The sequence below is a fragment of the Ipomoea triloba genome, chromosome 12 (genome assembly GCF_003576645.1).
Source record: "Ipomoea triloba cultivar NCNSP0323 chromosome 12, ASM357664v1".
Lineage (NCBI taxonomy): Eukaryota > Viridiplantae > Streptophyta > Magnoliopsida > Solanales > Convolvulaceae > Ipomoea > Ipomoea triloba.
This window is the reverse complement of record NC_044927.1, coordinates 23025939-23042030: the sequence shown is the minus strand read 5'-3', so window position 1 is coordinate 23042030 and position 16092 is coordinate 23025939. Positions and strand designations below refer to the sequence as shown.

The window sequence follows — 16092 nt, the reverse complement described above, 5'->3', positions numbered from 1 at the left end:
TCCATGGAAGCAGGGCCCTCAGGTCGAGGGAAGCCTGCCCCCATGGCCTATGGTAGGGACTGGTTCGCCGGTCTACCAATCGATTCTACCCCTCCAGTGGCCGCCAGCAGGATCCGACTAGACAGCAGCGGCCTGCGGCGACACACTAGTCTTCTCACCCGCGGGGAGATCGAGGAAGTCTCGGCCCTGTTAACCGGAACTGTTAACTATGAGACCAAACGGTCATTAGGGAGCGTCGTCGACCGAACGAACGGGGACTGGCTCGGGATGCACTTGGATTCCATCAAGGCCCCGTTGACCTTCCCGTTCCACCCCTTTCTGCTGGGTTTCATGAAATACGATGGTGTTTTGCCCGGGCAGATTGCCCCTAATGCCCACCGTACTCTCGCGTGCTTCCCGCAAATATGTAACCGCCACGGTCTCCCGGCGACTCTAGAGCTTTTCCGGTACCTCTTCTCGGTCCGGCCTCTATCTATGAAGCATGGGGGTGGCGTCCTATGCATACAGTCTCGTGAGCACTTCTGCAAAATCTTACACTTGCCCGAAAACAATAGAGGTTGGAAAGATCGGATCCTGTCGGTCCAATACCCGTGGCCGCTTCCCGTTGACAGAGAATGGCCAGAGTTCGCAACGGAGCACAAACGACCTAGGAAAAGCCGGGCTCTAGATGACGCGGCCATAAAAATTTCCGCCGAGGAATACGAGTACGAGGTCTTCCGATCTCCCGAGGAATACCTGGAGGCAAACCTCGAGCCCCCCAGATACGATTTGCCCGAGAAGTACACGCCCAAGAGGGCGGTGGTGACGGTTGCCGTCAGACCTCCCCCTCCGGAGGCTGGGTCACAAGGTTTGTAAGAATTACCGGTCCGAGGTCGGTTTTATGAAGGTCGGTATACCAAATCCATTTTGCCTTCTGGTCGTAGCTTTTAGGTACACGCAAATACCCGGAGTATTCCGGGGTTATCGATCCACAGGGAATGGTTGGTCAAGCACTAACTCGGATTGATTCTTGTGAAGCTAGTTCGATAATAACGGGATTAAGACAACAAAAGTAAATAACAAAAATAAAAGCAACAAATGAAGAGAGATATATTAGATGCAACATATGTAAGGATATGGATCGGGTCAATATCTATCATGTGTCAAACAAATGTAGAAAAGAAGTTTTATCCCTTGTGAATGGAGGAAATGCACTAAAGTCCTTGGTGCCACTCTCGTGATCTACCCGAGTGTGCCAAACCGCAAGTTATCTACTCTCGTAGTCTACAAGCGAGGCTCGTTTTAAAGATCCTAAGCAAATCAACATTCCCAAACCCAAGTTAATCCTACAAGTTGTGAGGAGGTAGCCTAAACTAACCTCTAGATTCCAACACGCTGTCACCCGTGAAGGAACCGTTTTGGCTAACTTCTAAATTCCAACCCGCTCTCGCCAGTGAAGGAACCGAAGATTAGCCGAGAAATCCCCCTACAATTTATCAAGCTCTCGCATTGTATAAATCATAGGTGTGGCAAGAGTGTTCTAGTCATGCCCGATTCTCACCGTGACACAACAACAAACAAGCATGTAATTGGATCCAATAATCACACACTTTTAATAACAAGTCTTGCACACAACAAATCATAGAAGCTAAACTAACAATTCATAATAATTGAAGAATAAACAACAATCTAGACATAAACACGATCCATAATCCAAATATAAATAAATTTAAGAACAAGCATCTTGATACAAGGTTAGCTCAAGGTAAATTAAGGAAAGAAATGGAATAAATTCCCCTCGATCCATCGGTTGAAGCTCGTAACCTTGTATCATCCCTCTTCTTATTACAAAATAAAATCCTATTCTACTCCTACACTACTAAACAAGCCTCACTTGGAGGTCTACATTTTTAAGGAGAAGAAAAGGATTAAAGAGAGAAAAGGGACTAATCTAATCTCAAAATTGGATTGAAGAATGGAGAAATGAGGGGTATTTATAGTTGGGCAAAGGCAGGGGCAAAATTGGAATTTTTAGACTGCAGAATTTTTGCCTGGGCAATTTTCTCGCCGCGGCGAAAGTGCTGAAATTTGGGCAGTGTGTAAATTGACAATAGGCGTCTGTTTCAGGACGCAGACAGACGCCTATTGTCCTCCAGAAATTCTGCACTTTCTTTTTGCTTTTGGCCAAATATGCTCCATGTTTCCTTCCATGATTTCATGCCTTTTGTCTTCCACTTTTACTTTCCACCAAGTTGTTTTGTCATCTTCCCTTTTGTCCACATGCTCATCACACTATTACCACTTTGCATATTTTTTTGTCTTCAAAGAATTCCATCCTCACCACTTTGCCTAATTAACAATAAGATTAGGATTAAATCATCTAATTAACAACAATTATGACACAAAGTTCCTAATATTAATATTATGTTCAATTATATATGATTTTCATCAATTATGATCCATTATGAACATAATATTAATATTAAGTGGTAAAATAGATTTAAATATGGATAAATATATGATCAAATATGAGAGCGCATCGCTCGCGACCTCATCCAGGTATCGCGAAGTGATTAATCGTGTTCTTGTTAGCGTCTACCGGTCTTCTCACCACCTTTCTCTTTTAGATGGCGCACTCGGTCACCGATCTGTATGCCCGGGCCAAGGACGGGGACGAGATCCATCGTCGGGACGTGGCCCCGCTCAAGAGGTCCCTCGCTAAGAGGGAACAGCGAATTAAAGAGCTCGAGGGGAAATTGAAGACGACCGAAGAGACCGGGCGGAGGATCCTGGAGCGGGCGGATTTCGGCGAGAAGGTTTTAATGGATCCCGTCCTCCTGGCTAAGCATATCTGCCGAGGGCAGGAGACTGGGAGGCCGTTGTTGCGGCCATCTCGCGTACGCCGGTCGGGGAGGACTTAATGTACGAGTTCGGGACATGGGCGTTCAACAGTGGTCGTCGAGCCATGCAGAACGACGTTCGAGCTGCCTTAGAAGTCTCGATCGACGACGACGACCTCCACAGGGTTTTGGCCGTGCTTCCCGAAGAGGTGCCTGACCCTGGTCCGACGCCGTTCTCAACCGCCCCTAAGGGACAAGTACTACCGGTCCCTTTCACCGACGCTTCCGCTGGACCACAAGTACTACCGGTCCCTTTCACCGACGCTTCCGCTGGACCAAAAGTACTACCGGTCCCTTTCACCGACGCTTCCGCTGGACCAACGGCACTACCGGTCCCTTTCACCGACGCTTCCGCTGGACCAACGGCGGAGGATGCGGAAGCCCCCGATGCTGGACCAACGGCAGAGGGTGCGACGGAGCCTAGGGTCGAGCAGTCGGCCGAACGCCCTAAGTAAACGCGGGAGCCCGGCCTCGTTGTGCCGGGTATTATTTCATTTTGACGACCTTCGAGTCGTTTCGTTTCGAGAGCCCGGCCTCGTTGTGTCGGGCAATACTCTTATTCTAACGGCCTTGGAGCCGCTTTCACTCATGACAACCTTTGCTTTACTTATCTCTTTTGACCGCTTACTTTTGCATTAGGGTCCGAAGACCGGTAACCGGGCACCTTACTCCCGGGGTGAGCACCTTGCTCTCACCATTAAGGTCCGAAGACCAGTAACCGGGCACATTTAACAGGAAAAATCGACTTGACCGGGCGATACTACATTTCAAACAGAACAGCCTCGCAGGGCGAAAATAAATTGGGGCACGCAGGCTCCCGAACCTATTACAACCTACTGATAAAAATGGACCAAATGCTGGGAATTCCAAATGCGGTCGACCGGTTTGCCAGTGGTGGTTTCGAGCCGGTAGGTCCCCGGTCTCACTACGGCCGAAACGACGTAGGGACCTTCCCAGCTCTGGGCCAATTTCCCGTTCTCTAGCGGTTTGCTGGCCTGTCTCTCTCTCAGCACGTAATCCCCTACTTGAAAGTAGCGGGGACGCACTTTAGGGTCGCGGTACGCTTTCAATTTCTTTTGATATTCTTCGACCCTCCGGGCTGCGACCTCTCTCCTCTCTTCCACAGAATCCAACCCGGTGATTATTAAGGAGTCATTGCCGTTCTCATCATAGCTCCGCTCTCTAGAGGTCGGTATCCACGCTTCCACTGGCAGGCGGGCTTCGGCGCCATAAACTAGTGCGAAAGGCGTTTCCTTCGTGGCCTCTCGAGGCGTAGTCCGGTACGACCACAAGATGTACGGGAGCTCGTCTGCCCAGCTTCGTCCGGCCGAGTGCAACTTCTTTTTCAGTCCTTCCAGGATGGTTCGGTTCGCATTCTCTACTTGACCGTTCCCTTGAGGATATGCTACGGAAGAACGGAGCGACCTGGTGCCCACCGTTGCTAAGAAATTTTGGAAATACTCGCTCTCGAACTGTCTTCCGTTGTCGGTCACCAACTGAACTGGAACTCCAAAGCGGGAGATCACGTTTCGCCATATAAACCGAGCGCACTGCTGAGATGTAATCGTCGCTAGTGGTTCGGCCTCTACCCATTTCGAAAAGTAGTCCACAGCAACGATTATGAAGCGGCGTCGACCGGTCAACTGCGGGAAAGGTCCCAAGATGTCTACTCCCCATTTGGCGAATGGTATTGCAGAACTGACCGGGTGATAAAAGGTGGCCGGCCTGCCTGGGACTCGAGCGTAAAGTTGACAGGGTTCACACGACTTTGCTAGTGCCTCACAGTCTAATTGGATCGATGGCCAATAGTAGCCGATCAGCATTATTCTTCTTGCCAAGGCCCGGCCCCCCTGATGGGCAGAGCAAAGTCCGGAATGCAGCTCGGCCATCACGAGTTTGGCCTCAAATCGGGTTAGACATCTCATCAGCGGCCCTCCATAAGACCGCCGGTAAAGGCGATTGTCAACCATCTGGAAACGGGGAGCTCGCAGCTTTACTTTCCTGGCCTTCTGCTCATTCTCTGGTAAGGTCCTGGTTTCCAAATATGAACGGAGGTCGGTGATCCAATCATCCGTTTCTGCATCAACCGATATCACGGGAAGCGCATCCACGCAAGCAGTCTGCAGCTCCTCCACCCGGGCGATCTTCGATATATATTCCGGAGCCTCGTGTGATAGTCGGGATAACATGTCTGCATCCGCGTTCTCGGCCCGTGGAATGTGCTCGGCTATGCAAGCGTCGAACGATCCCATAATGGATAAAGCGTGGTCGCGGTACCGGGCTAACCGTTCTCCTTTTGCTTCGAAAGCGCCGGTAACCTGTCCGACGACTAGGGCTGAGTCAGTCCGGATCCTCACATGCCGAGCCCCTAGATAGCGGGCAAGTCGCAAGCCGGCTATGAAGGCCTNTTAAGGTCCGAAGACCGGTAACCGGGCACCTTACTCCCGGGGTGAGCACCTTGCTCTCACCGTTAAGGTCCGAAGACCGGTAACCGGGCACCTTACTCCCGGGGTGAGCACCTTGCTCTCACCGTTAAGGTCCGAAGACCGGTAACCGGGCACCTTACTCCCGGGGTGAGCATTTAACTAAAATACATTTAACAGAAAAGCCGACTTGACTGGTCGGTGCTACATTTCAAACGGAACAGCCTCGCAGGGCGAAAGTAAATTGGGGCACGCAGGCTCCCGAACCTATTACAAACTACTGATAAAAATGGACCAAATGCTGGGAATTCCAAATGCGGTCGACCAGTTTGCCAGTGGTGGTTTCGAGCCGGTGGGTCCCCGGTTTCACCACGGCCGAAACGACGTATGGTCCTTCCCAGCTCTGGGCCAATTTCCCGCTCTCTAGCGGTTTTCTGGCCTGTCTCTCTCTCAGCACGTAATCCCCGACCTGAAAATACCGGGGGCGCATTTTAGGGTCGCGGTATGCTTTCAATTTCTTCTGATATTCCTCGACCCTCCGGGCTGCGGCCTCTCTCCTCTCTTCTACAGAATCCAACCCGGTGATTATCAAGGAGTCATTGCCGTTCTCATCATAGCTCCGCTCTCTAGAGGTCGGTATCCATGCTTCCACTGGTAGACGGGCTTCGGCGCCATAGACTAGCGCGAAAGGCGTTTCCTTTGTGGCCTCCCGGGGCGTAGTCCGGTACGACCACAAGATGTACGGGAGCTCGTCTGCCCAGCTTCGTCCGGCCGAGTGCAACTTCTTTTTCAGCCCTTCCAGGATGGTTCGGTTCGCATTCTCCACTTGACCGTTCCCTTGAGGATATGCTACGGAAGAACGGAGCGACCTGGTGCCAACCGTTGCTAAGAAATTTTGGAAATACTCGCTCTCGAACTGCTTTCCGTTATCGGTCACCAGCTGAACTGGAACTCCAAAGCGGGAGATCACATTTCGCCATATAAACCGAGCGCACTGCTGAGATGTAATCGTCGCTAATGGTTCGGCCTCGACCCATTTCGAAAAGTAGTCCACAGCGACGATTATGAAGCGACGTCGACCGGTCAACTGCGGGAAAGGTCCCAAGATGTCTACCCCCCATTTGGCGAACGGTATTGCAGAACTGACCGGATGATAAAAGGTGGCCGGCCTGCCTGGGACTCGGGCGTAAAGTTGATAGGACTCGCACGACTTTGCTAGTGCCTCGCAGTCTAATTGGATCGACGACCAATAGTAGCCGATCAGCATTATTCTTCTTGCCAAGGCCCGGCCCCCCTGATGGGCAGAGCAAAGTCCGGAATGCAGCTCGGCCATCACGAGTTTGGCCTCAAATCGGGTTAGACATCTCATCAGCGGCCCTCCATAAGACCGCCGGTAAAGGCGATTGTCAACCATCTGGAAACGGGGAGCTCGCAGCTTTACTTTCCTGGCCTTCTGCTCATTCTCTGGTAAGGTCCTGGTTTCCAAATATGAACGGAGGTCGGTGATCCAATCATCCGTTTCTGCATCAACCGATATCACGGGAAGCGCATCCACGCAAGCAGTCTGCAGCTCCTCCACCCGGGCGATCTTCGATATATATTCCGGAGCCTCGTGTGATAGTCGGGATAACATGTCTGCATCCGCGTTCTCGGCCCGTGGAATGTGCTCGGCTATGCAAGCGTCGAACGATCCCATAATGGATAAAGCGTGGTCGCGGTACCGGGCTAACCGTTCTCCTTTTGCTTCGAAAGCGCCGGTAACCTGTCCGACGACTAGGGCTGAGTCAGTCCGGATCCTCACATGCCGAGCCCCTAGATAGCGGGCAAGTCGCAAGCCGGCTATGAAGGCCTCGTACTCCGCTTCATTGTTGGTCGGCGAGAAAGCAAGTGACAGGGCGTAATAAACTTTGAATCCCTCCGGGCTGGTGAGAACTATACCAGCGCCGGCACCCTGCTTGCAACTTGACCCATCTGTTGCAATTTCCCATTCCACCGGGGCGGTGTCGGAGGTCACCGGGGTGGTGCCATCACGTGCTGAACATTCTACGACGAAATCTGCTACGGCTTGTCCTTTGATTGCCGGTCTCGGCGTGTATTCGATTGCGGTGGGTCAACATCATTGCCCACTTAATCAACCGGCCGGAGGAGGTGGCCGTCCGGAGTATGGTACCTATCGGTTGATCGGTGAGCACCCGGATCACCCGGCCTTGAAAGTATGGCGTTAACTTCTTCGCGGTCGTGTACAACGCGAACACGACCTTCTCCAGCCGGGTATACCGCAGTTCGGGGCCCTGGAGAGCGTGGCTGATGTAATAAACCGGGCGTTGCACCCCTTCAGGGTCGGTTCGGCAGAGCACTGCGCTGATAGCGCGGTCTGATGCGGAGAGATAAATCTGCAACTCTTCACCAGGTTCCGGCCTGGACAACACAATCGGCGAGGCCAAATACTCTTTCAAACTTTCGAAAGCCCGCTGACACTCATCAGTCCACATGAAGGCAGATGTCTTCTTCAGTGTCTGGAAGAACGGGTGTGCCCGCTCAGCAAGTTTCGAGAGGAAGCGACTCAGGGCGGCCAACCGACCAGTTAGCTGTTGAACTTCTCTAACCGTGGCCGGCGGCCTCATGTTGATTATCGCCTTCACCTTCGCGGGGTTCGGCTCGATTCCTCTCCTTGTCATCATAAACCCGAGAAACTTCCCGGTCTGGACCGCGAAAGTACATTTGGCTGGATTGAGTCTGAGCCGGTTATATCTCATGATCTCGAAGCTCCGTCTCAGGTCGGACGCGTGGTCATACTTGTCTTTACTCTTTACCAGCATGTCATCGATGTAGGCCTCCATCGTTTTACCGATCAGTTCTCCGAACAAGGTGTTCACCATTCTCTGGTAAGTTGCGCCGGTATTTCGGAGACCGAACGGCATAACTCGGTAGCAGTATAGACCGTCTGGAGTAATGAACGCTGTCTTGGCTTCGTCCTCTTCGGCCATCATCACCTGGTGATAGCCCTTGAAAGCGTCCATAAAACTTAAGAGCTCGGCGCCTGCGGTCTCGTCGACCATCTGGTGGATACTCGGGAAAGGGAATGGGTCTAGTGGGCACGCCTTGTTGAGGTCCGTATAATCCACGCACATCCTCCAGGCTGGAGGCTTAGGGACGAGAACCACGTTTGCTAACCACTCGGGGTAGTGAACCTCCCGTATGTGTCCGGCCGCTACCAAAGATTTTGTTTCGGAGCGGACGAACTCTCGTCGGTCGGACGCCAAGTGCCTCTGCTTCTGCTTGACCGGTCGGGAGCCCGGGCGGACGGCTAACCTATGGCATATTATCTGGCGGTCGATCCCAGGTATATCTTCCGGTCCCTAGGCCAGGATGTCGGCGTATTCCTGAAGGACGGCGATGATTGCGGTCCGTAAATCAGGCGATAAGGCCGAGCCGATCTTCACGGTACGTTCTGGTTTAGAATCCGACAGCGGTACCAACTCGACCTCTTCCGACGGTTCGGGACGTTCGACCCGGGCGTCTCCCTTCTTATTGATAGTGTTCACCCGGGACGAGCTGGTATCTTGTTTCTGTACAGCCCGGACATAGCATCGCCTCGCCGATTGGGGGTCTCCTCTGACCGTGCCTACACCTTCCGGAGTCTGGAATTTCATACATAGGTGCGGCATTGATATTATTGCACCGAGCTGTGATATCCCCGGCCTGCCTAAGATGGCGTTATGAACGCACGCCAAGTCAACGACGACAAACTCCATGGTCACCCGGAGCACTCTCGGAACGGTCCCGACCTCAACGGGCAGACGGACGACTCCTTCCGGATGGACCATTGCTCCTGTAAAACCCGAGAGCGGTGTTCTGACCGGCGTTAACTGGGACCGATCTAACTGGAGCTTTCGGAAGACGCCTAGGTACATAACATTCACACTCGACCCCGTATCCACCATGACTCTCTGTACGTCGACGCCGTTGATGTCTATGGTTACCACCAACGCTTCGGTCGCGCAGTTGGGGCTGCTCGGAAAGTCCCGATCAGTGAACACGATTGGCTCCACCTTCATCCTTTTCTCCGGATTTGACTCCTCGACTAGGGCCACGTGTAGATCTCGAGCCCAGTTACGCCGGTCTCCAGCAGTGTCGCCACCTTCCGATCCTCCGAATATCACGTGAATAACCTGCTTTCGAGCGGCTGCCGGAGGTTCCCTATCGAGGTCGGGGTCTTTGTCTTTCTCGTCCTTATCTTTTTTGAAATCTTTCCTCCATCCACGCCGGTTCTTCTTTTTCTTTTCGGCGAACTGGGCCAATTCCCCGGTTTGCAGCAGGTCTTCGATTAGACCTTTGAGCATGTGACACTCTTCGGTGTCGTGTCCCCGATTGCGGTGATACGCATAGTACTTCTCCTTATCCGGTCCATCTCTCGCCGGGGCGGGCAACTGGATCAGATGACAACTTTGAGCAAATTGCAAGACCTCTGCAACCGGCCTGGTCAGCGGGGTGTAAATCGGGTTTCCATCGCGATCTTTTTGTCGCGGATTGTTCGGGCGTCGGTCTCTCTGGCCTTGATCCCTCCTTGACCCCCCGGTCTCCATCAACCTCTTGGCTGAGTTCGCCTCCGTGGCAGTAGCGTAAGCCACTACTCTGCGCACAGCGTCTTCGTAGCAGGTCGGCGGCCGGAGTATAAGGTCCTGGTACAGGTTTCCCGCTCTCAGTGAGTTCAACAACAGGTTGGTGGCAGTTACGTCATCCACGGGTTCTATTTCCGATATTTCCTTGTTCCATCGCTCGATAAAGACAGAGAGCGGCTCCCCGTCTAACTGCTTGGCGTTCTCCAAATGGGAGAAATGTTTCTTCACGGTCTTGGCCATGGCGAAGCGATCGACGAACTTCTTGGCCAGGTCTCGGAAATTCGAAATGGACCCTGGTTCCAGGGTGCGGAACCACTCTGCAGCTCTCCCGGTGAGCGTGGAGTAGAACGCCCGACACATGACGGCCTCGGATACCCCCATCATGAGCATGTTACCATAGTAGAGGTTGACATGCTGTTCGGGGTCCGACCTGCCAGCGTACTCTTTGTCCCCAGGAACGCGCAGGTCTATCGGATAAGGCTCGCTCATGAGCTCGTGTGTAAAGGGCGTTCGGAGCAGGTTGCTAGATCGGCTAGTGGGTCGGTCAGTTCCTTCCTCACGCTTCCATCTGTTGAACTCCGCCCGGACTTGATCGAGCATTCCACGCGAAAGACCAGACGGACGGGTTGGTTTACGGCGTCTAAGGTTACGAGAATCTGAAGAACTTGCTTCGCTCGAATCAGCTTCGGTCGCGGTCGGGACGTGTAATGGTCGATGCCCTCTCCCCATCGGCGGGTCGATTCGGTCCAGAACACTGACTCTCAGCGCCTCTTCCCGGGCTGGAGGTGGCCTGGAACTTGAGGCGCTCAAACGCGACAGAGCAGGTCGACGCGCCGATGTCGGTTCTTGCAATCTAGAGGAGATCGGTCGCCTCTCAGACTGCGCCCTCCTAGCGGGCGAGTGGGTGGCGGCAGCCTCGATCGTCGTAGTATCCGGATGAGGGGCCGGCGGCTGAGCGTGCGGCTGAGTGGGCGGCGCCGGTTGGAACGGGAAAGGAGGGGCATAAGGTGTCGGATAGAAACGAGGGGAAGTGGTCCACCAATGAGCGGTCGGGTCAAGCGGGTATGGTGGGTACTGGTACGGTATTGGTCCGACCGGTACAGGGAATGCCTGGGGAGGGTGAATCATGTTGACAGGATCGGCCGCCGGCGGATATACGGTATTGCTCGGATCGCCTCTAGAGCTAAGGCGGGAACGTAGATCGGAAGGTGCCTCCTGCTCTGGATCCGCAGCGGCAAAATAATCCATATATGGGTACATGATTGGAGATCGAAATTGGGTAGAACGGAACTCGGCTTGTTACTTCGGTCCCCACGGACGGCGCCAAAATGATACAGTCTAATACAGAACAGAATATTTGTATTAATATATGGTAGAGTACAGGGTAGAATACTCCAGGTGTGTCTGAGCTTCGTGACAGTGGGTCAGGGGTTCCCGGTCTCTTTAGCTACTGTTCTAGGAGAAATAGCCAAAAAAAAAAGTCCCCCCTCGTCTACATTAAACGCGCCTTTTATAGTGGATTCAGCCAGGCCTATCCCGGTCTGGCCGCATGCAGGACGTGTGGCGGACATGCACCGGTCACGCTATCGGTCCAATGCGCTTACGATAAGTGGATGTGAGACCCCTACTTCGAATCCCGCCAGGGTAGCTGCGGCAGCCCGGAGTGTGGAGTACCAGGCTCGGCAGACCGGGAATAGAATCTAAGGGTCCGGCTGAGTCCTTACTTAGAGCGAGAGATCGGGATACGGAGACCGGATTTTATCCTTATCAATGTGTTTACAATACCTTTATTTGAAAAAATTATTCATTATCAAAAAATTAAATTAAATAAGAGAAATAATTTCATTAGTTATATTGTCTTTATTTTCTCTCATGCAAAGATTCTTTACATTCAAATTTATCAATTGATATTCATTACGTTGTCTATTATCTTATTTTTACAATATCTTGTATTTAAATATCAAAGTTATAGTACAAAATAATGTTATATATTTATTTACCAAGTATTTTATTAATATTATGAGAAAAAAATTTAAAATAATTTGGAGCTAATTATATTAACTACTTGGGGATTGGTTGACAAAGAGAGTACTCAAATAACCTAACAAATTGAAGCGGAATCACTGTATTTTACTCTTATTGAATTAAATAAATTAGTAGTTACACAAAAAAAATAATACATATGTATTTCTTTAATACCATGAAAAAAAATAAAAAAGAATAGTTTGAAACCAATCATATTAACTAATTGGGGAATTTGTTCACAATGGAAATACTCAAATAACCCATTACCCAGCAAATTCAAGCGAGAAACTACCCTTTAATATCTTTGGAATACATAATATTTTAAATTTTCAAATTTTTATTAATTCATTTAATCTTTTTTCTTAAATTAGGGATTTCTTTATCCACAATAACTCATTCAATAATAATGCTTGAACCAAATGAACCCCAAGCAGAACACTAAAGGAAAGTCCATAACTCCTATATCATAATCTCATTGCATGACGTTGTCATCTATGCTACCAACAATAACCGAATTGCAAATAACACACTACTAACAAAAAGGAAGAGAACAAATAGTAAAGATGAAGACAATGACAATGTTACTAAAAAGAGAATTAAGAACACTTAGAAAAATTCAAATTAAAAGTAATATTTATTTAGACTATCATTTTTAGACCAAATATTTAAACTATCGATTTTACAAGGTTGCAAACATTTATTTTAGTAATAATTATAATGAATTTTCTATATTATCTTGGATTCATATACTTTGAGTTAGATATTTAAATAAAAAAAAATTCGACATTCAATTACCCATGTATAAACTTCTCCTATATAATCTTGCATTGATATACTTTCAAATATTTATTTAAATATAAAGGGCATTGGGCATTAACTCATTCGCGTAATGCACGTATAAAACTAGTTTTAATATAAACATAAAAGTCCACGAGGGTATTGTCAATTTGCCATTTACAGATGGATTATCGGTAAATGGTTGAAGAAAGAGAAAGTCCATCATAAATTATCTTGCTATCTCGCACGAAAATCCCGTAAAGGTAACATTTCTTTTCGAAAATGGTTTATGTCCGATCCGAAGAGTACTTTTTTGGGGTACATATGAAGAACATGAATTTAAAATGTGTTTATGCTACACTACGAAATGTCTTGGACAATATAAGCCTAAGAAATGAGCAGCCCATATAATTGCTACAACCTCAAACAAACAAAAAAAAGGTTGGCTTTAATGCTAAACAGTAAGGATCATCACATCTCAATACAGAACCAGATTCAAGGCATTCGAAAAACACCAGCTTCACTCTGCTCCCTATCATCAATCATCATCCGAGGATGGGTTCTCGACCTCACTCCCGCTCTCTGAATCGTCTTTCTGTACGATTGTAGACTTACCACCCGACAATTGGGAGTCGTTGTAGAGGTTGTGCTTCAGAAACTTCACTTTCTTCCTCTCTGCTTCTCTCCCTTTCCGCTTTTTCTGTTTGGGTTCTGCGCTCTGCATTGTGCGGGCAGCAGCAACAAAGGCGGCGCTCATGGATTCCTTCATCTCTTCATCATCATCGTCATTCTTGTTGTCCTCTTCATCGCTCTTGTCTTCTTCTCCCTTGTTATCGATGTAAAAGAGAAGATCTTCATCCGAGTTTTTACTGCTACTCTTACGAACAGGTTGCTTGGTGTCTTCATTAGCATCGTCTATCACAAGTTTGGCACAGATTTTTGACATATTCTCATCGAAAATTCTTGCCCCGTGGCTTTCTATATTAAGGATCCACCCTGGATATGTGAGAAAACAGACATTTTAACACTCTACATATGTTTATTAAACTAGTAGAATAACGAGTTTGCCAAAACTAGGGGCGTTACTGCACTAACACTCATCAATCCTAATAATAAACGCAAAATCTATATTCTTAATAACAAATTTATGTAAGCTATTTTCCATTATTGTCATCCACATTATATCATTGTGCACCACACAGCATTCAATCTAGTAGCTTATACTCAACTAGAAACAACAATTATGCATCAGAAATACTTACTCAACAGTGCAGCTGGGGATGAACTGTTGGGTTCATTAGTGTTGCCCTCCTTGTCTATCTCATTTCGGACCAATTTAATTATTTGAGAAGGTAAACTAGAAGAAGAAAAGGCACTAGAATACGAGACTGCCTTCTTATGGTTCCCTCGTTTCCTGCAGCCATCCAAGAAACCAGAAAATTCAGCAATGCGCATTATGCAAAAATTTTAGAGATAAGAAATCTGAATATTCATACCTATACAACTGTATCGCTTCAGTGGTGACAATCAATCTTGCCATGGAAATACCTCGAACGAACATGTCTGGTAGCTCTGTCATTCGCTTAGGCTCGAGGAAAGAATAATCCACTAATATCAAGGCATCAAATAAAAGTTCCCTAAGAAGCATCTCGCCCTCGGAAGTCTGTTTGAGACAAAATATATGGTGTTAAAGATCAGAAGTCCTTCGAATTTTATTTTAAGAGAAGTAAACTTGGGTCGTCGTCTTCCAAAATATCTTTAAATAGTTATTCCCATGACTAACTAGCAACTTTAACAGGTGGATTAAGACACAACAAACTGAACTATCATAATGGCAATACTCAACTAGGAAAACAAAATAAGAGACATCAGAACATAGAATTTCCGCATTTAAAATAAAAAGTTGAAAATCTAATTCATTTGAAGGAGAGAAGTAGAAAAACTTGGAATTGAAAAGAACATCTTACCAGTAGTGAGGCAGTTGGTAAAGATGGCTCCAGCAGCATCATTAGAAGCGTCCCTGAACACGTGTGTAAAAGAACTTAAAGACTTAAAGTTCATCTTACAACCAGCATAAAATGTAGTGCTAGATCACATCAACTTACAAACAGAAAATTTATAGAAATGTGACTGATAAATGAATGAATTGTGCTTGTGTAGCTTACAGCAAAATAATGCAAAATGAGATTTCACGGGGGCATTGACTGCAGACAATCTATGAAAACATAAATATTGCTGACCCACACAATTAGATGATTACCGTTTCCAATCAAATAAACCAAACTAACTGAAACTATAAATGAATTGAGTAAGTTTATCCATTCTAACATAAACGGCTGGCACTTATTCCGAATTTCAACAAATATTCAGCCACAAGGAAAAGATCCAAATGTCATTGAACTATAAACAATGTGAATATCAATACTAACCATAAAAGAAGGGATTCTGAAGCCTGCTAATAGAACATACAATCCAGGACCTCATCTCACTTTGCAACTCCTTTTTCGAACCACCTTCATTAAATTTGAAGCACAACTTCAACAAAAACGCTTCTGCAATCACAAAACCAGCCAACTCACTCAATTCTAACTCTCCACCACTAATCCTTCCAACAGCTTGATGGCTCAAAAGTGGAAAAAATTCTCTCAAACTAGCATTCCCATCTCCCTTCCCCTTCCCCTTATCCCCAATCCAAACATCAACTAAATCCCCTACCGGCTTAATAAGACCCTCCATATCATCAAAGTTACTGCCCAGCCCCTCACAGCATACATTAACATACCCAAGAATTGAACCAACCAAATCCCTAACCTCTTCTACCAGTTTCTTCTTCTTTTTCGGTTTCATCTCAAGACCCTTGAAATCAACCATAAACCGAAACAATTCATATATAACTGGCGCAATCAACACAATGTTTTTCCATGAATTAAATGAAGCGGAACGAGCAACAATAAGCTGAAACAAATCTTTTATGGATGCAAACCAATTCGAAGGCCGAACATTTTCCGTTGAACTCGAGCTCCGAAAATCTAAACCCGAATAGAACCAGATTGTCTCTAGAGGGGGGTTGGGTTTAGACAGCAGTAATTCTCGAAAGTTTGAGCTCAAAGATGAAAACTTTTCGGAATTGGGATCACAGGGACAGTCCAAAACTTCTTGGATTAATCTGTTCAGCGCAGTTTGATACTTTTCTCCAAGAAAGCAGTCAAATTTGTGGCATTCAATCAGTGTTGAAGCCATGGTTGCCCCAAAGTCAGAACTCCGGGATGAGGCTAAATCCCTAGGGTTTTAGAAGATAGTGTTTCAGCTGAGCTGTCTACGCAATTCTATACGTGCCATTATGTGCTACGTGGTAGATTCTTATTG

General features: G+C 48.0%; 1 protein-coding gene across 1 annotated transcript; it reads right to left on the bottom strand.

Moving 5' to 3' along the window:
* Positions 1–12968: 12968 nt before the first annotated feature.
* Positions 12969–16002, bottom strand: LOC116000464. The gene is made up of 5 exons (XM_031240554.1): positions 15156–16002; positions 14694–14746; positions 14223–14389; positions 13989–14140; positions 12969–13722 (listed from the first exon to the last, which is right to left on the bottom strand). Exons 1-5 carry the CDS (start codon positions 15964–15966, stop codon positions 13265–13267), a joined length of 1641 nt encoding a protein of 546 aa, XP_031096414.1. The 5' UTR covers positions 15967–16002; the 3' UTR covers positions 12969–13264.
* Positions 16003–16092: the final 90 nt, after the last annotated feature.

Bases quoted from the DNA above. Each gene is read 5' to 3' on its own strand.
- LOC116000464 (XM_031240554.1), bottom strand. From the start codon at position 15,966: ATGGCTTCAACACTGATTGAATGCCACAAATTTGACTGCTTTCTTGGA. The intron at 14,747-15,155 runs GTTAGTATTGAT...ACACGTGTTCAG, and splicing joins TCAGAATCCCTTCTTTTATG to GGACGCTTCTAATGATGCTG. The intron at 13,723-13,988 runs GTAAGTATTTCT...TCACATATCCAG, and splicing joins ATCCCCAGCTGCACTGTTGA to GGTGGATCCTTAATATAGAA.